At 46.3% G+C, this 24,843-nt stretch overlaps 1 protein-coding gene across 2 annotated transcripts; it reads left to right on the top strand.

Annotated features, from left to right (window-relative positions):
- The first annotated feature begins 60 nt into the window (after positions 1-60).
- On the top strand, positions 61-23,445 carry LOC134067898 (protein PALS1-like). Of its 2 annotated transcripts, none has more exons than XM_062523377.1 (15): positions 61-185; positions 8,826-8,928; positions 10,572-11,175; positions 13,301-13,509; positions 15,819-15,896; positions 16,271-16,420; positions 16,692-16,853; positions 17,267-17,347; positions 17,608-17,791; positions 18,082-18,153; positions 18,352-18,423; positions 18,771-18,938; positions 19,319-19,521; positions 19,824-19,934; positions 20,429-23,445. In XM_062523377.1, the coding sequence occupies exons 3-15, from the start codon at positions 10,764-10,766 to the stop codon at positions 20,603-20,605; spliced, it is 2,079 nt and encodes a 692-aa protein (XP_062379361.1). In that variant the 5' UTR covers positions 61-185; positions 8,826-8,928; positions 10,572-10,763; the 3' UTR covers positions 20,606-23,445. The 2 variants fall into 2 exon arrangements, with proteins under 2 accessions (XP_062379361.1, XP_062379362.1); XM_062523378.1 differs by lacking the exon at positions 61-185 and adding an exon at positions 4,735-4,884.
- Positions 23,446-24,843: the final 1,398 nt, after the last annotated feature.

Genomic DNA, 24,843 nt, shown 5'->3' on the forward strand with positions numbered 1-24,843 from the left:
CTATGGAGCCGTGTACCAACACTGTTTTAACTGCTACTCTACTATTGGCGCCCACACAGCTTGCGAAATTTGCGACCGGAATGCTGTCCCCATAGGAAACAAAGTAAATGTGTTCTCCAACTGACCGCAGGTGCGTCTTGAAGAACTAGTTCAAGACTGAGTTGACGGGACTTGTACCACAACAAGTAAGCTATTTAGCTACTCCTCTTTAAGTCGTGCATTTCTGCTGTGTTTGTTCTGTGCAACAGGTATATGAAACCAGGGAAACCACCGTAGTAAAAGAATGCTAAATTAGGTTAGCAGAAATTAGCCAGACTAGCTTGGAAAGCAGGAAAAACTGTGGTAGCTTCCTAGCCTGTGAAGTGCCTGGGGCCTATACTCTGGCTTTTAAATGTCTCGCCGTCAAATGTTCACTACAATTAAAACTAAATGAAGCGACAGTGGCATCACTGTGAGAAATATCTGTTCTCCACGGTTTCCAATACTTTCAGTATCCAGTTCTGGAAAATGTCGCACTTAGGGCGTAACTTTTTCTGTTCTGTTGTGTAAAATGGCTAATCGTTTATGCTAGCCATTCTGGCTAGGTTAGCTCGTGCAACTTGTTGCTTTGATTAGGATTGTACACCAACGTTATTGTCAGCTAATGTTGCGCTAGCTTTGTCTTGAGCTGTTTTTGTGTTTTGTATTATTATGGATCTCCGACGTATTCGTGTTGTTGTTTAGGCGAAGCTTGTAGGCAGATAAACAGAAAACTTAATTAAAATGTTATCAATGTGGGACAATAACACTCTAATAGCAGGTTTTAGTTCAATGTTACTGAACAGCGTCTTGTCAAGTGGAAGGTAAATTAGCTTATCGCTAGCTTGTGTTGTTGATTAGAAATTAGAACTGCAACGTCACATGTCGTGTTGCGATAGATGTCGTTTTCTTGTTTATCACGAACATATACAAAACACACAGTTACTGGCAGCATTAGTACAGTTAAGAATGAGATTACTCTAATTCGGTGACAGGGACGGAAAGTGGCGTTAACTTTTATTTAGATGTGCGTTTTCATCACTCGTCTCGGTCCTGTTTGATAATGTATGATAATGGGCCAGATGATAAACGGGAACTTTTCAAGTAAGTGGGCGTCTTCAGTTACACATCACTCTAGGGAAGGCTTCGTTTCTTTTATAAGGGCATAACAACATCGTAATGTGAACATATCAAGTCGTTTTGTTTGGCTCAGCTTTTTGTTTGTTGTTGTTGTTGTTGACAGTGCTGATCAACGTTTCATTGTGGGCGCACATAGCAGCTACCCAAGCCTTTTAGTTGGCGAGTCGAGAAAGATAGTCTGGAGCTTTGTGCATTACACTATGTGTTTTGTCCTTTGTGACTTCACTGAAACTAGTGTGAGTGTTACAGTTAGCTAGAGAGTGCCTTACTGCAGTTATCAGGCTTATCTCATGTTGTGCTTTGCCAAGATAAGGTGACTCCTTGTGGCCCTGGCTTCTATCACTTGCAGATCACCTCCTTCTCCTCCTCAGAAGGTTACAGTTGTTACTTTGACACTGGATCCATGCCTAATCAGAGATTGTTTGCAAATAAACCATCACTGAACGTGTGCCAGTTTCAGTTTGAGGGCACACCTTTTGGTGATAACATGCCGTTTTCCATTAAACCCTCATATCAGGGGTCCCATGGCTAGAGGCTGAGGCTGTGTTGCACTAGAGACTTCTATGCTGAGTCAGACTGAAGCCCCTGATGTGCTATTTTATTTGCCTTTCTTTCTCTCTCTTTCTCTTTCTCTCTCTCTCTCTCTCTTTCTCTCTCTCTCTCGTCCTCCCTGACTCACCCAGTCTCATCTTTCAACCACTGACTGCGTGAAAGTTCTAATTTGGTCTGGCTGTGGAATCATGTGTCTTCCATGTTTACTCTGGTGACTTTCTACCCCTGCAGGACCTGTCTGGACAGACCGGTTGCTAAGGGGGGAAAAATACAAGAGACAAGAGCATCATTTTATTGGGAGAGGAGAAAGATGGAAAAGAGGGGTTGTCCAGAGGGGCAGTGAGACCTTAAAGCAAGAGAGTTTACTTGCTGTACTGGTTTGTGAAAACTCTCATTTTTGGTCTCTTGGAGAGTTAAAGTGTATCCAGTTAATATAGGAAAATATGACTACGGCCATTAGGTTTCTAAATCCAAATCCTTAGTGTTTATCAGGGCATCATAGAAACATCTTCTTATTCCTATTATCACTATGTCCTGTGATAGCCGCAAGCCTTTTACAGAGGTCAGCTCTGCTAATGCTCATTCTGCACACAGTCAGCTCAAGTCAATGGCTAACACCAAAGCCTGATGGTGCCACAATAAAAAAAATGGAAGTGTATATTCACAACCTGTCTGCAGTTTTTTTTTCAAGTAGTTTACACTGGCTTAGGAGAGGAGGCTCCTCTGTGGTCTTGTTTGCCTACTCCCATGCTTTGGCAGCATGTTCCTTGGATTTATGCATAGCTGGCAGTCCGCAAACATCTTTTGCCATCGTCATTGTTGGCCTAGCAATTCAGCCCATATCTGATGCTGATGGGTTAGGTAAGTTTGACCTCAAAGAACAGGAAGATGATACTGAAAGGGTTTTGAAGCCATGGAAATATTAAAGGACACGCCCCCTGAACATGATGCAGTATACTGTATATGGGCTCAAGAGAGTGTGTGGTGCGTTTGAGTTGTTTAACACACCTACCACCTATGCTCTACCTGATCCATTCCTGCCTCTGGTCCTGGCGTTTATCAGTGGCTTTAGGTATAGGTGTTTGTCTTGTTGTCATGGTAATGTTGTTAGCCTCCACAGTGAATTTGCTTTCAACAAATTTCACTTGATCCACGGCTATGCTTGCATTTTCTTTTTCCTTTTTCATTACCTTTTTCCCCTCCATTTTCTTTACTTCTCCCCTCATATTTGTCGAAACCTCCTCTACGTGACCGTAAGAAGGCCTTGGGCCTTCGCTGCTGTCTAGACCAGGCTTTCCCTGTCTGTCCTCTCATTACCTCTTAAGGTCAGGAACAAGCAGTGTTGTCCCCAGGCACCCAAGATTCCCTCATGCCTTTATTACTGTCAAGACTTTACTCAATCAAACGGCTAATGCCGGGCTAAACTCAGTGGCTGGAAACTCTAATTACTGGCTCCGCTGAGCTCACGGGAGGTCCCGGCTTGTTTTGACCCCAGAGCGGTGTGCGGACCGCAGCAGCGGAGACCCACAGAGAGGCTGAGCGAGGGCAAGGAGATCTGTTCTCTCCGCGGCTCGGTCATGGCTGGCTTGGTGGGACCCCAGCTGAGGAATGTGCAAAAAGGCACTCGAATGTGCCCAGATTGAGGCTCTTCAGCGAAAGGCCTGAATGTAGCCGTTTGTTCTTTTCGATGGCTAGTCCAGTACGGGAAGCGACTGCTCTCATCTGGACTTTGCAGACATCTGGTGAGAGTGATAAGTCCTCTCCATCTCAATGAGCCTGAACCTGCTGTAGCAGAGGAAGAGGGCCTGAGGTTGGAGGATGGAGAAATTATGAGCTGAAGTTATGTTGGCCTGTGGGTATTGGTAGGTTTTTGTTGTGTTTCGTACAATTAATGTTAATTTGATTAAAATGTTTAGATCAGTCTACTTGCACATGTGGGACTCTTGTACTTTGGTCAGTGTCGTTGCTTCTGTCAGAATTATCGAAACTCAGATGTACCCTTTCATAAATGAGTTTATGGCTCTTACTGGACACATGCCACATGTCAGCCCCACAGATGTCCACAAGGAGTTACTAGAGTGTGTTGGTGAAGTGCTGTCTGTATGTAAGGTAGAGGAGATGGGGAATTCTGAGGTAATTGATGATCCATGACAGCAAGTAAAAAGGCGAGTGAGTAAAAAATAGCATCACTGTGACTGTGCTGTAGGATTTTTCCATTTTGAATTGTTCTGCAATTCCTCATTTGTATTGTTTTGTTATCAAACATTCGTAAGCAGATTATTAGAACATCTGGAGCCAAACTGTTATAAAAGCCTACTCTGGTATATAATGTAGCCTACTTTTTTTTTGTCACGGTGGTCATGGTTCACTGAGTACAACTATAAACTTCAAAATGAATCATAAGGCCTTGATATGGATCTGTACATAATCCCATTCTAAGAATAAAAGCGCTAATGATTTCCCCACATGGTTACAGTAGCCCTTAGATAACCTCCCACATCAAGTGTATTAGCTGTCATATGACCTCACATTGAGGGCAGCTGGCATTATACCCGCTACCAGCGTACCAGTGCATTGAGGGTAGAAGACTCCCATATACGGGGCATGTAGGCAGCAGCACTCTAGACTGAGTAGCTGATGTCCTCAGGTAGTCTTCAGGCTCAAGTGAAAGAGGAACTGGTTCAGGTATATGAGGTGCATGTAAGGCCACAGCGGTTGCCCAGCCCAGCACACCTCCTTAATATTCATGTGGGGCTAATGACGACCAGGCTGGGGCAGCTCAGTTACTTAGCAGCTGATCTTTTCAATTAGTCATTGCCGAAAAAGAACACAATATACGCGGTAGCTTCGGCTAAAACTCACTTTTCACTCAGAGATCGTGCGTCAGTGAAAATAGTGCTATAAGTTACTCAGGAGGCGAGCCAGAGCAGTTTCGTGGCGTCACGGCAATTGTGGTGGAGTGGAGACCTCCGTGTCGTCACCGTGTTGCTTCTCCGATCTCTGTGCACTTGGAGTCTACTCGCTCCTCTGTGCCCCCTCTCTCATTGGCTCCGACCGGGCTGCTGGCTCTCCCTGGTTACACATTAACCATGACCTTCAGTCTACTCTGGAAGGACTCGGCAGCAGCAGCAGCAGTAGGCGGCGGGGACTGTTTGTGTCTCTTTGGCTGATCCGGTAGGTAGACGAGACAAGCGCGCTGGCATGTTGGCCTGCCTCACTCATTACCTCATGCTGCAAGGCCTTTTTTCCACCTGACGCCTCGTGTCGCTTCCCCATGCTGAGCTACCTGTGGCATTCCGTCCGGCTTGGAATCCCAGGGGCCATTCCTCCCTCGCCCGCTTTCTGACCTCTTCTCCTCGCGGTGTCTGGAATTTTCACGTTCTCGCATTCTGCCTGCTTTGTCTGTTGCATTCTTGTTGCTCTCATTCTCTCTGGCGTATTCAATCTCTCTCTCCCTCCCTCCCTCCCTCTCTTTCTATCTTTCTCTCTTTCACTTTCTCTCAGTCATTCCCCGCTTCGTCTTTACCACCCTCCCTCTCCTGGTACATGGTGGTACGTGTATCGACGCTATGAGCTCTGGAATGTTCTCTCCTGGTGAGAGTGAGGCTGCTGGAATGCAGATAACACTCCTCTGCTTCTTTTCCACAGTGACGGAGACACACACACACACACACACACACACACACACAGACACACACACACACACAGACACAGACACAGGTCAAAGGACACACTCACACACCCACATCTACACTGTGAAATAAACAAACTAAACAGTGGCGGGGGGTGCACATGCAATAAGTCAAGTGAAATAGTGTCTTTTTTAGTTCAGGCAAATTTCCTTCGTTCTCGTTATATGAATGATGACATCCACACAAACTATAACAATAACGACATAAAGAACGATACCATTGGGGATCACTTTCAGAGCGATTTTGAGAACGAGAAGAAGCTAACAGGCAATCAGAACCCATCACATTCATTAACACAATGAGAGACTTTGGTTAATGTTGGTCGGTGTGGACGCTTTTATCGTTATGGTTATATAGTTATCGTTATAGGAATTTTTCACTCTACACTACCTACCTAGGAATTTTTCAGTCTACCGATGAACATCATTCTGTTTTCATTAATTTGTTGTTGTACCTGCATGGGGAAGTTGTTGATGGATTTGTTGACACTGTTTATGCCTCAACTGACCGAAACATTAGAGTAGTCAGCAGATCCGCAATCAGGCTTTGTAGAGAACTCTTTGCTCCTCAGTGGCATAGCACAATTAGAGTTTACAGTGTTGATTGTACTTAAGTCCAGTTCATCTCGTTTTTGCCATCCATTTTTAATCCTTATTTAATTTCTAATGAACTCAGGCAGGTTAAACTCCCTTAAAGCCCTTTTCTTTTGTAAGATTTATTTCTCGTGTAGGTCAAGGATTTCATATTCTGTTTTTCTCCTTGATTACTTTATTTACATGCTGTGGCACAAAGGACACAACGCATATTGGAGATAGGGGAACTGGCAACGTAAGAGACTTTTCTATTAATATAAATATATTTTAGTGAGCTTATGTGGGTGAATATGGGTGTATGGATAACGTTTTTGTTCTGAGTCACCACTGTACCATTAAACATCTCGCAAATTGTCTGTGAGGCAAACTCACAAGCAGATGAGTGTTGACAAAGCCCTGGGATCGGAACACACGCATCTAGATTCAGTCAGTATCAGTCTCATCTGGTCACACAGGTGGAGCACTTCAGCTTAAGCGCAGTCTCAGCAGGTGAACATTACTGGTCAGGCATGAATGAGGCGTGGACGGATAAACCATCACAATTCCGTGTGTGTTTGTGTGTGAGGGGGAACTCACACTTCCATCTGTCTGTTTATAACGACATGCTTTCATGTTCATGCTTTCATGTTTGTGCTCCATATATCACAATTTAAATATTAACATCATAATTTTATAAATCACTATGAAAGAAAGAGAAAAGACAAATACTGGAGACTATGGAAGCTGTGTGTGTGTGTGTGTGTGTGTGTGTGTGTGTGTAAGCTCATGAGAGACAGATGGTCAAGGACTTGATCCCCAATCACTGCTCTGCTTGCTGCAGCAGTCAGAGGGGGCAGGGGATGCTCCTGCCAGACGCGATTAGCCCAGGATCATGGTGTGTGTGTGAGACATGGACTAGCATAGTATGTGTGAGTGTGTGAAAGAGAGAATGTGCGCGTTGGTGGCGTGTCAACTGACACAACAAGCAAAGATCTGGTCCAGTCAGGGTGTTCCCCTTCACCGTTAACACAGTTCCACTGCTGAGCGGGTGAACTTGGAGCCTGATCTGAGGTTAATGACTAGCCGTAGTAGACCAGTGAGTGACTGATCTCTTCTTTAAAAAGCGCGGGGTGAACGACTGTCCCTGCAGGGCCTTGGCACTGGACTGTAGTAATGGGTGATGAGTAATCCCTCTGTCCCCATGCTCATTATCCATAGGGCATCGGTGTGTGTGTGTGTGTGTGTGTGTGTGCATGCGTGCAATTAGCAAAATGTGAATCAAGAGCAATTTTCGGATCCTCCACATGAAGGCCTAGCCTAGGCTGTCAGCCAAATGAAAATGGGTCTTTTGACCGTAAGAGCTCTATTTCAGCTCCTTGCTATTAGAAACATTTTCACATGCTACTCAGAATGCTGAGTGTTGGATACCGCAGGTTACTTTACAAGGTTATGATGATATTGGAAGCAGTGAACTCGTATGACAAACAGTGTGTTCTGCTCTTCATATTGACTATGGCAAAATGTGTCCTATCTACATGGTGCCAACCTGTCTAGTGTCTACTAGTGTGCTACTAGTGTGTACTAGAGATGATGTAGTTTGTCAAGAGAAATGTATCTTGCAATCAGTCAAATATTGACTTTGATATCACTATTTAGCTTCAGTGTGAATGGAGTAAGGCTGGTCAAAGGCTTCCATTTTGGCTGAATTATGAATCCCCTAAATTAAATTAAATTAAAGTGAATTGAAAAGAAATCTGTTACTGCGATTTTCCGCTTATCCATGCCTGTAGAAAGAGTAGGCTTTGATTCTGTTTGTGTACTTCCCATTAAGGTATTTCAGTTGTCCTGTCCTTGTTGGGACTCAAAGCATTTTATCTTCTGAAGGGCCAGTTATTTAGTGGCCGTCAATGCACGTACTCCCTGCCTCCCTCACAATAGTTCCCTTATGCAGGTCCACTCGGCTGAAGAATGCCGTTCCCATGCTGGTTTGCATTCCTGAGATTTGCCTGATGGGGCTGTGGTGCTCGGAGCCCAGAGCAGTGGCCAGCGGAGAGAGTGTGAATGTGTCTGTGATGCTGCTGGAATCCCAGCTATCCCCAGAGCCGACCACGCCAGCACACCTGCATACATCCGCTGAAGCCAGCAAGCCAGATGGCTTCTCTTTCTCTCTCTCTCTCTGTGTCTATGTCTCTCTCTCTGTCTTTCTCTCTCTCTCTCCCTCTCTCTCCATCTATCACTTTCTCTCTCTCTTTCTCTCTCCCTGTTTTTACGAGCAGCTTCTCATTCACTGTTGTGTGTTGTGTCTCCCACACTGACTGACGCACAAGCTCACATAAATTTACTGGTGAACTATTGCATATAAGCATTGGAATGCTGGAGGCCTTTCCTGGATGACATTTTTGCAGAGAAGGCCCGTGTTCTTTTCTGTCTACATCATTATGAAAGTGTAGTCCTGTACACTCACTGTCTGCTTGTCCATCATGTTCTCCTCCTTTGCATAGGGGTCGTGTAGATTGACAGGTTTGCTTCTCTGGTTGATGGGATTTCGCTGATGCTAGTGTTTAGCTTACTCAGTTGGTAATGACTGTTGAAGCCTAGCCTATGGGACATACATGTTGTTGGCGTATGTTAGTTTTGTGTCATTACACAAAAAGTTACGTGGTTGATTATTTGGAATTTCTGCCGTGAATGTGTGTCACCATAGAATTTTGAAGTTGCATGTCTGACCCCAGCTCTGTCTGTTCCTCTCTCTCTCTCTCTCTCTCTCTCTCTCTCTCTCTCTCTCTCTCTCTCTCTCTCTCTCTCTCTCTCTCTCTCTCTCTCTCTCTCTCTCTTCTCTCTCTCCCTGCAGGAGATTCATTCAGCTGGAGACTCCCTTTCCCAAAACCACAGCAGCAGGGCTTGGTCACACACCGCACGTCTTCGGATCCAAGGTGCAGCAGGGTGAGACTTGGGTAAGTTCTTGCCCATTCCTGTCCCTGTTGTGTGTGTGTGTGTGTGTGTGTGTGTGTGTGACTGAGTGTGTGTGTGTGTGTGTGTGTGTGTGTGTGTGTGTGTGTGTGTGTGTGTGTGCGTATGTGTGTTTCTCTCTCTCCCTTTTATTTTCTCAGGGCCTGGGATGCCCTGCCCTTTGAGCAGTTGTCATGGCGACGGCCAGGCAGGGCAGTCACAGCCCAGTAATCTCCCAAGTGCAGCCGTGAGAGTGGCGCACGGGAGAGGAGAGGAGAGGAGCAGGGAGGAGTGGAGTGCAGCCACAGCACAATGGAGCGCAGCACTATGACTGAGAGAGAGAGAGGGAGGGAGGGAGGGAGAGAGTGTAGTAGTCCTGTGGGGTGGAAGAGGGAGGAAGGATTGGATCAGTGATAAGACAACCATGAGGCTGACGTTTATGCTGCTGTCTGACTTTGTGTGTGTTTCTAGGCCACTGTTCCAGTGAGATTGGGACTGTACACTGGCTATATTTAGGCAATTGAATTGTTGAAAGAATTGTTGGTGTGCGTGTGTGTGTGTGTTTGTGCGTGTGTGTGTGTGTGTGTGTGTGTGTGTGTGTGTTTGTGTGTGTGTGTGTGTGTGTGTGTGAATGAGTATGTAGAGGGGGTTGAGGAATGTGACTGGGTCAGAGGTTATCCATTGTGGGGGAGCTGTGAGTCATGGCTGGGGCAGAGCCTCTTGGGCACTGAGGGAGGAGGTGGGAGACATGAACAACCACTGGGAACATCCGTAAGGATTGTATGGCTCTTTTTTCCAGTACAGAATGAGGCATCATGGCAGGTGTTAAATGGCACTCAGTGAAATGTACAGTAATATGCATGTATGATTCTAGCCGTTTCTGTCTCTTTTAACCACCTCACTCTTCTCTGTCCATAAAAAGGCATGTATAGACTATTTAATTGTGTTACAGCAAAAAGTCAAGCTTGTTGGCGATATTAAATAAAAGGGCGATGGTGCTTGTAGTAAAGACTCGGAAGAGCCACAGAAAATTAATTTACAATGACGAACAAACAGTGTGGTCTGTTTTCAAGTCGTGAGATGATGGGCAGAGGTGGGGTGGGTTGATTGCTACATATATCAGTGTGACACAAGGTGGGTGGTCAGCGAGCGCCATAAAATTGGGATTGGTAACAATATCAGGCCATGAGGAGGATGCAGGCCTATGGGGGTCAGAGATCAGGGGTCATAAGGCAAAGGTGTCTGGGCTTAGACTGTGAAGCAGTGGACATTAATACCCAGTACCAGTGATAGACTCTGAGTCCGTAGTCCGTATCAGTGACTCAAAGTGATTAAGTGGAGGTCTGGACTTGCTCTCACCTTTTAACAGTGAAAATTCCGAAACAAGGACGTGACAGTGAGTGCGTGTCTGTTTTATGGCTTAGATGGAGGTTGGGCTAGATTAGCTCCTCTTCCAGAACCTCAGTATGGGTGTTGTCAGGGAAATGTCAACCTTTTGATCATGAGCTATGTATAAATGCAAGAAAAACAAAGGCACTTTAAAATAAATTAATTGATCAAATAAATAGATAAATAAACTATACGTACATGAATGAATGAATGAAGGAGACTTTTTATTCTAATGCTTTCCTCTGCTCACTTTGTTTAGGCGCCGCTGTGATCTGTGAGTGTGTTTCAGCAAGAGCGCTTCCTAAGGCTGGTCCCACTGACTGAGCAGGTGTGACGGACAGCCAGCGCGTGTGTTGCCCCACCATGACCGCCACCTCCTCCTCCTCCTAACGCACAGAGCACACCAGCAGCAGCCGCGATCGCAACAGCCGCGAGGGGGGGGGTTGGGGGGATGATGACGACCTCCCACATGAACGGTCACGTGACCGACTCGGGCGGAGGGGGCAGCGGCGACGGCCAGACCGGCGGCGGCGGCGGAGGCGGGCGTCACGAGGGCCCCGAGGAGCCGCAGCAGTGGCACCGCGAGATGGCCGTGGACTGCCCGGGCGACCTGGGCGCGCGCACGCTGCCCATCCGCCGCAGCGCCCAGCTGGAGCGCATCCGGCAGCACCAGGAGGACCGGCGGCGGCGCGAGGAGGAGGGGCGCACGCGCCAGGAGCTGGACCTCAACGCCTCCATGCGCCTCAAGAAGCTGGCGCAGAACCCCAAGGTGGGCATCGACAACCCCACGTTTGACCCCATCGAGGGTCCCGGAGGGCCGCTGGCAGCCCTGCAGGGACTGGGAGGACCCCCTACACTACTAGGTGAGTCTCAGAAGCTCATCAGTCAAGGCTTTGCCTGGCTGCATAACATTATCATTGGCATCAGTTTCTTGTCGAAGCATCTGCAGGCTGTTGGGATATGGCACAGAGATTTGGGGAAATGTTTCTCTCACTGATCATTGTCCTGTTTCCATGGTACGTTGCTATGCAAAGGAAAGGCAGAAGTAAAATTGAATTAATGAATGTTTGCGGGTCTTACCCTGGCCCGCTGCCCGAGAGGAGAGCATGTGATTGGCTAGGTGCTCAGAGTTGGATGAGATGGTTGGTTAACCTCTCTGTTGGGGTTTGGTACATGGCAGGCTTTTCATCACTGCTTCTCTCTCTCTTCTTGTCCTCATAGTAGTAACTCTCTGCTGGCCAACACTAAATATCATAGGCCCACACTGAATACCATGAATGCTACTTCTTTCTCTCCATTTAAAATGGGACTGCCAGTAGTTTATTGTGGTGCCACCTACACAAAACATGGCTGTCATGGAAAAAGACGAGAAAAAAAGTGATCTTTGGCAATCCTGTGGGTGTCAATATTTATTCAGTCGAGACTTAGAGAGAGAGAGACCTACTGTGCCCATTTGAATGCAGACTAAACAATTTCTTGACAACATTTTGGAACAGCGCTGCTCTGAAAGAGCCAACACACGGCACTGCTCGTCTAGCCATGCTCTCAGTCAGTCGCTTTCACGACAGCTTTCTAAAAGCAGCCACCCTCCTCCACCCGGCCTGTGCCTCAGGACTCAGGACTGAAGTGTTTGTGGAGTGTGAGCGAGGGCTCACTCATCAGGTATTGAGGAATGCATTGTGAAAACCGGTAATTAAAACGGAGGGAGGTGGGCCCTAGCAGGTGTTTTCTTTCTTTCTTTCTCTCTCTACCTCTGTGTCTTCCTTCTCTATGCTTTCATTCGGAATCTGTTCTTCTTCTGTTCTTCAATTCCTTCAGTAGTGACCACACACTTCCCTCCTGTTCAACTGAACAGAAGTAATGGTTGACTGATTCTTTGAACTCTTGATGGGGATTGTAGGGCCTTCAAGGAATTGGCATCACTGTATTCAGTGTGGAGCAGAGAGAGAGTGAGAGAGGGAGAGAGATGCTTTTGATGAAAGAGTGATGAAACGCTTGTGGAATTTCAAAGGGGGGAGGGTGTTGGATGAAGCGGGGTGGGGTGTCAATGGGAGGTAGTTAATTAAGGAACACTAATGAAATCTTCCAGTCCAGGCTGCACACACACTACTCCTCCCCTTGTCCTTCTCACCCTGTTCTTGCAATGTTTCACACTCTTTTGCGCCATTCTGGAAAAATCATGTTACCATGTTCAAAACCCTAAAAACTGGTGGAATGGTGAGCAAGAAGTAAAATGTGAACACACCGAAGGAACCTTACAAACATACGAAAGTGTGTTTTCACTGTTTGAAGTGAGGCAGTGTGTGGAGCCAGTTAGTTGATGTCCAGTAGACAAACACCCGGTTCAGGTCATGCGTAGCCTCCCACACAGCAGCTGTACTAAGAATCTTAGGTGTACATTCATCACCTCCCATTGGCTTCTGTATAAGGCTTAAAAGATGTCATTAAGAACAAGTAGGCTCGGTGATGATCTCCAGGTAAGACTTTCAGATTGTATATTAGGACTACAAGCCATGTGTAATTATGTATATCGCACACAACTTTATGTTTGCTTTAAATACAGCCCCCCTGCATGTTGTTTAAATTAAAACGGAGGGTTTGATACTTTGTTGGTTTTAATGGTCTGGCTTAGTTTAGAGGATACTCTGAAGAATTGTGTTGAGATGATGCACTGAGAAAATGCAGGTGACTGCCTCTCATTGTGGGGAGAAGTGGCTGTATCACCCAAATAAAACATTATGTTTCTGTATTGTGCAATGGGTTTTGAAGATATTGTTGTTGTAGTTTCTGTTCAACTCTAGACCTCATTCCATTCAGATTAAGACATCCAGAGTCGGATGCAAGCAGGTATGCCTGTTATGTGTCTCACTAGTGCCATGCAATGCCTTACGGCGACACAGGGGGAAAAAATCCCCTAAAGAGACAATAATGCTGGTAGAGTAAGACGTTCAGATGTTCATCCCTGTGTGCTTGTGTCGCCCCCTGCAGAGTTGGAGGAGCTGCTGCTCTCCCTGAAGCAGGTGCAGCACTGCCTCGGCGACGAGCAGAGCCGCGAGGACGTGGAGCTGGTGCTGCAGCTGGTGCAGAAGAACGACTTCCAGAAGGCCTTCAACATCCACAACGCCGTGGCCCAGCACATGCACCGCGCCAGCCCGCCCTTCCCCCTCACCGAGCGCGCCCAGGGCCTCACGCACGAGGTAGCCACTCCACCTGCCTGATGGAGACCGTTATTTTTATTATATATACAGCGCTAAGGTAGCCTTGCTAGCGCCTACCACTTCTCAAATGAGACGTGGTCTAGCAACCAGACGTTCATTTTCTCGTATTTGAAAAAAATGGCTAGATCCGTTCATTGGGCGCCACGGATGTCTATCAAATGCGTCTGTGCATAGCTCATCATGGTCTTGCTTTCTCCCCTGTTCTGTGATTGGTCGCCAACATCAGGCGAAAATTTGGGTGTTAGTTTCCAGACTGCCTTAGCTGCGTGATTGAAATCACCGCGCAAGGCAGGATGGGAACACCCAGGCTAGCGCTAAGGGGCTTTGGGTATTATTATTTGACTTTTCAGGTTCATGTCATATTGTGCTGATCTGTTGCTATGAATCATCATGATCCCTTCCAGAGAGGCGTTGTCAGATTCCCAGAAGCCTGACTGCATTGTCAACTCATTGATTGAGCTGACTCATCCCCCCCCCTCGTGAAAAATTCGTCCTTCTTTGCTAATTTTGTCTTTAGTCAGTAAGAAACTCTTAAGTGTTATGCCCAGAAAACACGCCTTGTTGACCTATCTGATGGAGTTTCCGCGACTGCAAGCGCCTAGTTTTAGTTGCCATTAGTGGTAATGCAAATTCAGCCACTCCTGCTGCTTGTGGTTTTGATGAGTGCTCCACGGATCGCATAAAAGCTGAAAGTGCCTCGAGGCAAAGTGACCTCTGGAGATGCCTCTTCAGTGAGCGCCTGGACGCGCAGCCATCTGCAACCTTGGGAAGCAATGCATCAGTAAAACAAATTTAACTCCTGGTGCCCATGTCCAGTGCATCACTTCATACCACTGGCCGTCTGCCAAATGCCTAAAAGTCTCCTGAGTGAGTTATTCCTATGACATCAGCGCCCTGCCCTCCCTGCACTCGGTGATCTCATGTGATGTGTTGGAGCTCAGAGTCCCATGATGTACAGTATGAGTCTCCATCCCCCCGGGTTCCGTCCCACTGTTCCGAGCGGCTCCATTCTAAATATACATCAGTGGGACGTTCGTCCAGCGCCGGCGCTAATGAATCCTGACTGTGTGCGCCGCTAATGAGCGGCTCCCTGAGAGAACGGGGCTCTGTGGGGCTGGAGGAGCGCGCTCCGCTAATGAGCGGCAGATAGACTCGTCCTTGTTGTGCGCTCGTCCCTCCACATTTCTGGTGCGGGGGGATAATGGGGCCGCACAAACGTTCACTGTGCTACAAAACTTCATTAGCGCCTCAAAAACTCACTGACCGGAAAGCCTCGCTCTCTCTCTCTCTCCAAACACAATGGCGAGATTTCTTCTCTGTACATACAGGTATTGGAGTGGAGTGGAGTGTGTGTATGTATGTGTGTGTGTGTGTGTGTATAGCACTTCTCCTTGAGACTGGACGAAGTGCTGGAGCTGAAATTTGTCATGTGTGTGCAGAGCACCCCGTGTTTTTTCCTTGGGTGGTGCTTATTGGAGCGAATGGTATTGGATTACAACATGTACTTGGATTACCATTCATATATAATATGCGGGAGGCGGGTGGATTAGCCCCAGCAGATGACGGCCAGTGGCTCCCCTCCACTGGTCAGGTCACCCCAAACACACCACCCCTCCCCTCCCCCCCCCTGCCCCCTTCCCTTGACCGCCGTCACCCGTGCTGAGGACACGACCTCTCCTGGAGCACTGATGGTTCCCCATATCTGCTTCATATTGTGGCAAGATGGTGACACTGCTGGTCCATCTGCAGGCCTTCTCTCACTTGGCTGGGAATAGAAAAAAGAATGAATGAAAATGCTTTTATGGAGATGGATACTTTTATGCAGTTAGAGAGTTACTGAAGCATTTCAACAATTTACTGAGGGGCATTAAGCATAGTTTATAACCCAGAATTTCTCTTTGGTCCAAAGGCTGCTCAAATTGGCCACATAGTATATCCAATCCCATCATGGTTATCAGTCTGTTTTGAATGTGGGATGTCATTTGAATTCTTAAGTGCACGCACATCCAACTTTTTGCAGGTGCAGGGTAGAATAGATCCGTAAAAAATGAAAAAGTACCCGCACAAATTTGAATTGTTATCATGAATGAGCATACAATTTTACCAACATGGATTCTATCATATTTAGATATTTCCGCTAGTACTAGTATGGCAGCCTTTTCCTTTATGTAGCATGTAGCAAATAAAATATTATCAATAAAGAACCACAGTGACGGGCCATCAGTCATTAGTCCTTGACAATGAAACCATTGCACAGTCCTAAGACCTGCCATCCTGTCTGTTCTCAGGTCCAGTCCATGCTGCTGTCCACCCAACATAAAGAGGGCCTGGAACTCAATGCCCTGCTCTCCTCCCCTAATTTCCAGGTCAGTTTCCAGGCCGTGTCCATTGGCAGTGATTGTATGCACGTTTGTTGTGCCCGACTGGCCCGTGCTGTTTTTGGTCTCACTGGCCTCCCTGTGGTTACCATGTGTTGTGTTCTGATAATTGTGTTGTATTTGAATGTTTTGTATCTCTTGTAATTGCAAAAAGCAGCTGTTTATGAAGCGTTAATGCAGAGGCCATTTATCTCCTACTGTAAAGGGGTCCATTAGTCAGGATGGGCATGTTTAAATCCTGTAAAAATATCACACATTTCACAGCATGAAAAGTTTTTGCATATTCATGACACTCACGCTACCATATCGTGAGAACGCGTTGCTAACTCTCTCTACCTCTGTATCCTTCCCCTGCGTGCTAGGCTCTGATGCTGGCCCACGATGGCATCGCCGAGCAGGAGATGCAGCTAGAGCCCGCGAGCTACCAGGATCGGCAGTGCGAGAACCTCACCCAGTGGGGCGGAGAGGCGGTCAAGATCGTGCGCATCGAAAAGGCCAGAGACATTCCGCTGGTGGGTTTCACTTCACACCGTCGAGTCACATACCTCAGCTACTCTGGCCAGTTGGGCCTAATCAGATCACAAGTGTCTGGAGATAAGAGCACATGGAGGGAAGGATATTTGACATTCTTTGAAATGTTACTCATACAGCATGCAAACATCTGACAGTGTATAGTCCGAACTCTTCAGAGGACAGGCTTTGATAAGTTCTGTGTCATGATCTGTTGACATTCAATCTGCCTCTTTTGCGGTTGTTTGGCCATATTTTTGCTGATACGATCAGGGCGCGACGGTGCGCAACGATATGGACAGCGTGATCATCAGCCGCATCGTGAAGGGCGGGGCGGCCGAGCGGAGCGGCCTGCTGCAGGAGGGAGACGAGGTCCTGGAGATCAACGGCGTCGAGATCCGCGGCAAGGACGTCAACGAGGTCTTCGACATCCTGGTGAGCACACCTGTCAGCCTCACACGGTCACACGGGCTGGCTGAAGCCAGTCAGATTGTCTAGCAAACACATGCACCCAGAAAAACGTTGCTTTACAAAAACAGACTACTATACATCTGTTTGTACTACGTTGTCAATAGAACAGTCTGTTCAGTGAGCTACGTGAGCACTTTGTTGATGTAGTCTAGTGTATGGTGACCTCTGCAAGTCAAGTATGGAAGCTGTAAAAAAAAAGCAAGTGAGTGTTGTTTTTAAGTGCAGTCAGCATGTCGGGGCACTCATGTCAAGTGTACTGAATGTATGTGAATGTGTTGTCCTGAGTGAACATCTTATCTGTGGTCTCTCTCTCTCTGTGTGTGTGCGCGTGTGCGTGTGTGTGTGCGTGTGTGTGCGCGCGCGTGTGTTCTGTACAGGCGGAGATGCATGGCACTCTAACCTTTGTGCTGATCCCCAGTCCTCACACCAAACCTCCTCCTCCTGTCAAAGAGACTGTGGTAAGTGCACAGGCCACCTTGACGTTTTTTTCCTGCACTTTTGCATATCTTGACTTTGACAGTTTCTCAGTAAATGTGCATGATGGAAACACAACTGTTGACCTCTAGACATACCACCACAATTTGCATCTCTCATCCTGCACGTTCCCAATAGTATCATGATCATCAAGCATTTTCATTGTGATGTACAGTGTGTTATGTAACACGTGTGTGTGTGTGTGTGTGTGTGTGTGTGTGTGTGTGTGTGCGTGGTGCTGCAGGTGCACGTGAAGGCCCACTTTGACTACGACCCGTCTGACGACCCGTACGTGCCGTGCCGCGAGCTGGGCCTGTGCTTCCAGAAGGGGGACATCCTGCACATCATCAGCCAGGACGACCCCAACTGGTGGCAGGCCTACAGGGACGGAGACGAGGACAACCAGCCGCTAGCGGGCCTGGTGCCAGGTACACCGAGTGAAACTCACACTCACACTCACACTCACACTCACACTCACACTCACACTCACACTCACACTCACATTCTGTACACATACACATACACATACACATACACATACACATACACATATACACATACACACATACACACATACACACACTCACAAGCTTCTTGTGTAGGCAGAGAATGAGCCCATAAGCTACCTGTTAGCCCTGCCACTGTCATTAATCCCCTCTGTGTGTGTGTCGGCGTCTGCTCTATTGTTTATTCTACACTGTCCCTCCTTATCTGATAGGGAAGAGCTTCCAGCAGCAAAGAGAAGCCATGAAACAGACCATAGAAGAGGATAAAGAACCTGAGAAGTCAGGTGAGTCTCTCTCTCTCTCTCTCTCACACACACACACACACACACACACACACACACACACACACACACACACACACACACACACACACACACACAGACACACACACACACACTCTCTCTCTCTCTCTCTCTCTCTCTCGTGTAGCATTTGCATACCATGCTATGCAGTTTCGGTTGACCTTGTTCTTCCCCTCTCAGGAAAGCTGTGGTGTGCAAAGAAAAACAAGAAAAAGAGGAAGAAGCTCCTCTACAATGCCAACAGAAATGATGGTGAGCAGCCGTACACCTTAAATATCCAGCCCATTAAATTTGAAACATTATTTGCTACTGTATGTCTATGCATTCAAGGATTCAATGATTTTTGTTTGTCACATGCATAGATACTGTTTTAAAACATGTAGTGAACTGGCATTTAGCTGCTTAACTTTTCTGTGCAGAAGTGTCTTGGGGGATCGCCAAATATTTATAAGGATAAAGAAAGATTTAGAAAGAATTTAATAAATAGATGGAGAAAGAAAGGGGTAAAAAGTGCATTCTGAGGTGTTCAAATGCTGGATACAAATACTGTTCAGAAGTCAATCATTTAGGCGAGCGTGTTCCTTTTTTTCTTAATGCAGATTACGACAATGAGGAAATTCTGACATATGAGGAGATGGCGCTCTACCACCAGCCAGCCAATAGGAAGCGACCGATCGCTCTGATTGGCCCTCCCAACTGCGGTCAGAATGAACTGAGGCAGAGACTGTTGACCAGTGAGCCAGACCGATTTGGAGGAGCAGTCCCACGTAAGTTTGGGTGGGATGGAGGTAGCATGTGTTTGTCTTTGTTAGCTAATTAGCTTTCTTCCACATTCATGCACTTAGTGCTAGTATGAGCAATGTAGCCTGAAGCCCCATTCACGTATAGGGTTACCAGCAGCAAGAGGCCATGTACTGTAAATGTAATTCAGTGTTTACAGGTGAAATAACCACAGGTGAAATAACCCCTGACGATACAGAACATTGTGCAACAAACTAAATAATTGCAACTTTTGAGGCGAAAAGTGAAATAAATACACATTTGATCACGATAACGTTTGATCGGCGTTGCTTAAATTCAGACAGTTGTGTTCGCGACATAAAGACCGTCTTACCAAACATGCGTACTGTGATCCCTCGCCCGACAGACACAACACGTAACCGGCGGGACATGGAGATGAACGGACGCGACTACCACTTCGTCTCGCGGCAGGCCTTCGAGATGGACACCGCCGCGGGGAAGTACATCGAGTCCGGCGAGTTTGAGAAGAACCTCTACGGCACCAGCACTGACTCAGTCCGGCAGATCATCAACACGGGGAAGATCTGCATCCTCTGCCTGCACACCCAGGTGAGGACACACACACACACACACACACACACACAAAGGGGAAGGTGCCATCTGGTGTCTTTGTCTGGTGTGACAAGCTATAAATGACACTCCTATCCAGTGTTTGGTTGGTAGTTAATATATGGCTAGTAAATAGGTTTGCATTGGCCAAGTAAGGTGAGGGTGAGAGTGAGAGTTTCTCAGGACATATTCAGTGTCCTGTATCCTTTCATCACACCCACAAGAAGGGTGGTGATGATGATGATGATGATGATGATAGTGAAGGGGTCACACTGATATTGATGGTCTCATCTTTCTCTTAGTCACTGAAGGTGTTACGAAGCTCAGACCTGAAGCCGTACATCATATTCATCGCGCCCCCCTCCCAAGAGCGATTGCGTGCTCTCCTGACAAAAGACAACAGGAACCCAAAGGTACTTTCTTTAACATTTGCATCAGATTTACATGTTTCCAGCACTTGATCCTCTCCCATTTTGAGTTGCAGTATTTTTGTTTCTACAAACATCCTAACACTATACTCAGTATAATTCTACTATGTCAGCATTAACCTGTTCAGAACTTGCCCTTGTTAGAGATAACTCCAACATTGATGCCATTTTCTATCAGATACTACAGTAATTTCCCGCATATAAGCCACGTTGTGTATAAGCCGCAGTGTTTCATGCAAGTTAAAAGAAACAAAAGCATATTAACACCATATTAACTGCCCCCCTGTATTAACCTCATGGCTGAAGAAATTTAGCAAAATCAATGTATAAGCTGCGGCTTATAGTCAGGAAATTATGGTAGTTAATTCCAGAGCTTTCTTGGAAAAGAGATTTAAATCTCAAGTGGACTCCACTGGTTAAGTGAGTCCGATCCACAACGACTAAATCTGGACTAACAGCTCCGTCTCTCTTCCCGGTAGCCCGAGGAGCTGCGGGACATCATCGAGAAGGCCCGCGAGATGGAGCAGAACTACGGGCACCTGTTTGACGCCGCCATCGTCAACACGGACCACGACAAGGCCTACCAGGAGCTGCAGCGCCTCATCAACAAGCTGGACACGGAGCCGCAGTGGGTGCCCTCGTCCTGGCTGCGCTGAGCCCCCCCCCCCGCGCCGTGGCAAACACTAACTTCCACACACACACACACACACACGCACACACACACACAATTGTACTTTAAAGCATACTTATTGACAGATCCTGGCATGCACGCACGCACACAGGCACCCACGCAGACACAAGCTGTGATTCAAGACCGCTGGTCCTATGCTGTTGTTCTAGTGAGGAGATGGACGGATGGAGAGAAAGAGAGAGTGAGCTTGACTGGCTTTGAGAAATCTGTGGTTTAGCAGCCACAGAGTAAGCACACCTCACTCACCTGGCTCGCTCCGCGGGGCCTGGGTGGCTACCTGTGCCTCCGTAGACTCTTCCCTGACAGCATGATTTTTTATCTCCGATCACGACGTCTCTCTTTAAATTAACTCCACATTCCAGAAATGACGTAAGAAGTATATCTGTACCAGCACTTGTTAGCAGCAGTAGAATGGACTTTTGAGAGTTATTTATATATAACGTTTTCGGAAGGATTTTTTTTTTATATATATATAATTATGAAGGTTGTTCTACTACATGTTCAAGGAGTAGTTGCACAGCTCCACTTACTGTGGCCTGATTCAAAGTGTGTGTGTGTGTGTGTGTGTGTGTGTGTGTGTGTGTGTGTGTTGCGTGTGAGTGTTGCGTAAGTGTAAGTGTGTTTACTCCAATAATGAACGCACCGAACCGCTGTGACTGTAGATAAGGGTGGACCTATATCTCTCAGTTGGTCTGCTAACTGAACGGCTTCTGAAGACTCTACAGAGACATTAGCTGTTGGCATCACTACAGTCGGAGGGAAGATGTATTTTCGTCTCGACTCGTTTTCTTTGTCTTTCTTTCATCTTTTGTTCTTTTTCTCATTCTCTATGTGAAATCATGTTGGGCTTTTACCTACAAGGCTGTGTTCACCCCTGCTCACCGGAGAGAGGTGAAGCGTTCCACTGAACACGAGTGTCCCCCGTCAGCCAACCAAACTGTTGAAGCAGCACGAAGTCGCCAGTGGAAAGACAGCTGATTGGCTTGGATATTAAACTTAACAGTGGAGTGAACGAGACGGGAAGTCTTGGATTACTGCGTCTGTGCAGATCCGGCCGGACACGAGGAGAGTCGGCTGCCCAGCGCAGCCCAGCTCTGCCCTGCTCTGCCCTGTCACATCCATTCTCTTCCATGATGCTGCAGAACAAGAGCTGACGGCTCGTGTGTATCTGGCCCTCTTGGTGTTGGTTCTGCGTTGCGTTTTTGTCCACCTGGCCTTAGCAACGCCAACCAGTTCTTCAGCCAGGATCATAGCCGGAGCTCACGCCAGCAAGACTTCAGGGAAAAGTGCTTTCTCTTTCTTTTTTTTTTTTTTTTTTTTTAAACAAATGCCTCTTTCATATATGTGTAACCATCAGTATTTTACAGCAATACGAAAAAGTATATATTATGGCGTGTATGTACATTTCCTTTAATTGACACTATTCTCTTTTCGAGTTTGTGTGGTTTTTGTAATTTAATGAGTTTCATGCTGATAGAGTTGCAATTTGTATGTTTGTCTTTTTAATGTTATTTTCACTACGTGTTAGAATCGTGCATTTAAACTTGTGATTTTCTTTTTTTGTCAGTGTTTTGTTCATAGTCCCCCTTTCTGTTATTTGCGAGAGAAAAATTAAATTAATTATAATGGACTTTTAGGACTTGAGTGTAAAAAAAAATCAGGCTATTTTTAGAAGTGTGCTTGCGAGTGTGGGTTGATGTGTGTGTCTATGAGCGAGAGTGTGGGGCAGTAGTGACACTTAAATATAACTGGCATTGCATAGATGCATACAGACAAGGGACTGTCACTCAACCTACGGGGAAGTATTATTGTATTATCTCTGCAAAAACGAATGGATACACTGGAAACAGCCGAACTCGGAGAGTTCCACAGTATATTACTTTCTCTTTTGTTCCTCTTAGCTTGTGATGATGTGTATTTACGAGATGACCTGCATGGTAAACATGTTCAGTAGACATTTCCACCGCAGAAGGGGGGGTGTGCTCCTTAATTTTGCTCTGGCAATCTTACAGTTCTTCCTGTTTGAAATGTAATGAATAGGATGGTGACCATGGCTACCCAAGAGAGCCCACAGATGTACATGACAAGACAAGCGTAGGCACACCGGCCATACTGCACTATCAACAGAAAGCACAATGGTGATGAAGCCTGGACTCTTTCAGGAGTGGGGTTAGGAGCTCCCTCTGGTGTGCGTAGAGGGAATTGACCCTCCAACTCTTCAGCCCAGTTTGGGGCTACTCAGAATTCCTTTTTTTGAAATTTCACTCCAGATTTTTATCAGGGTTTGATCTACAGAGCGGACACCCAGAAACAATTACTGAGCTCCTCTGGAGTAGTTGTGAAAGTTGATGGTTGCTGCTAGCCTTTGTAAGGTGAGACTACATTGCCACCTGTTGTTAATGTCCAGTCTTGTGAGCCATTTTGGTCACTGTGTGACCACTCAAGCAACACGTCGTTTAACACACTAATTTAACACGCTACAGACATCACAGTTGAATCAAGTCTTCAATACAGTGCGCTACCATTTGACTTCCTGTATTTTCTAGCATCCACCATGATTTTCACATGATGCAAACCTCCATGACTACCTGCGTTGATTTCTTAAACTGTTTGTTTTAGGTCTTCTTCCAAATGCCAGCAAGCATATCTAACCACACCCTCGTTTAAAAAACGTGATGTAGATACATGCCAATTAACTGGAAGTAGAACTAATGAATGTAAAGTTATTGTATGGAAAAATAAATCACTTTTCTCTGAGAATTTTTGTATGAATTATCAAAGTGAATTAAAGACGAGATTGGTAGACATTTTGTATGGTCTTTTCTTTATATTTGTTTTGTTAAATCTGCTCATTCTGCTCTGGCAGTTGCGACACAACATGAGATAAGGGGTCATTGTCCTGTTGCTAATAGTTTAACTGCTGTAGACACACTCACTTTGTCCAGTGTCGGTCGTGCTGTAGGCCTATTTATTATTTACTGTATTCTATGAAATGTGTTTGGCCAGACTCATTCGTATATATGGCAATTTCAAGGTACAAGCAGAATAGACCAAATAAAGTCTCCTGATTATGATACATTGCAAACACATTTGATTATGCTACCTACAGTACATGTGACCTTAATAAAGATATTACATTGGACCCTGGCTGTTCTTGGCAACTGGTCCAGAGAGAGTGAGGGGAAATCCCCAACCCACACTTAGCCCCACCTCAGATCCCTGCCTTAAGCCCTGGCAAACTTTGCTCTTTAACCCCCGCCAAACCCAAATCCCAGCCCCTTACCCTTCCGTGACGGCAAATCTCATATCTATCTGTCTATTCAGATATACTGTCTGTTAACAGTATCTGCAGTCAGGGGCGCTGCTAGAGGGTGGGAGTTAGGGAGCCCCAAGAGAGCCCCGTCGATGATAATATTATCGGGGTAGCTCAGAATTATTGTCTGTCACAGGGCCCAGATTTTCTAGCTACGCCCCTGTCTGCAGTTGTTCACAGAATGAGGCAAAATGTACACGATTTACTTCAATTTACATCTTCATGGTACAAGCATGTATTTTGGTCGTAGGCCAATGTGCCCCACTGGAAAGGAGCCTATGCCCTTGACCTTGCTTGAGCTTTGCTCTGTCGTCTCAGGTATACATCAGCAATGCATGACATAGTGAAGCAGACTAAATTGGGGTTTATTTATGGTGACTTAATGATCTCCGGTTTATTAATAGCCCGGAATCTGAAATGGCCGAGACCTTGACTAAGCGTTTCACACCGTGGTGTGAGCCAAAGAGAGCAAGACAAGGGCTCTACACAGATCTCGGCTTTCTGCATCCTCTCTTTTTACCGTCTCTGTATTGATTTCACCGCCACCCACTTTGTACCATGTCTCCTTCTGACGCACAGCACTGTTTCCTTTATTCTTTTTAGACTTTTTATGGTCCACCTCTTATTCCTCATCGTAACAGATGTCTATTTACCTAACAGCAACACAAGTGTTAGGACTTGAATTTGTTCTAAATGTGTTTTGTTACCCAATACACCATTGCCCATGGCCAAAACTACAGAAGTGTGTGTGGGTAAAGGAACAAGACATGAAGGAGTGCCCAAAACAGAGAATACAAACTGCAGTCAGAAGTGTACCTCTCCATCTTTGTAGCAGAGCATAAGTTGTCAAGGGATTCAATGTATACCATAAACTTTACAGTTTCTCCTTT

Source organism: Sardina pilchardus, chromosome 20, assembly GCF_963854185.1.
Source record: "Sardina pilchardus chromosome 20, fSarPil1.1, whole genome shotgun sequence".
Classification (NCBI taxonomy): domain Eukaryota; kingdom Metazoa; phylum Chordata; class Actinopteri; order Clupeiformes; family Clupeidae; genus Sardina; species Sardina pilchardus.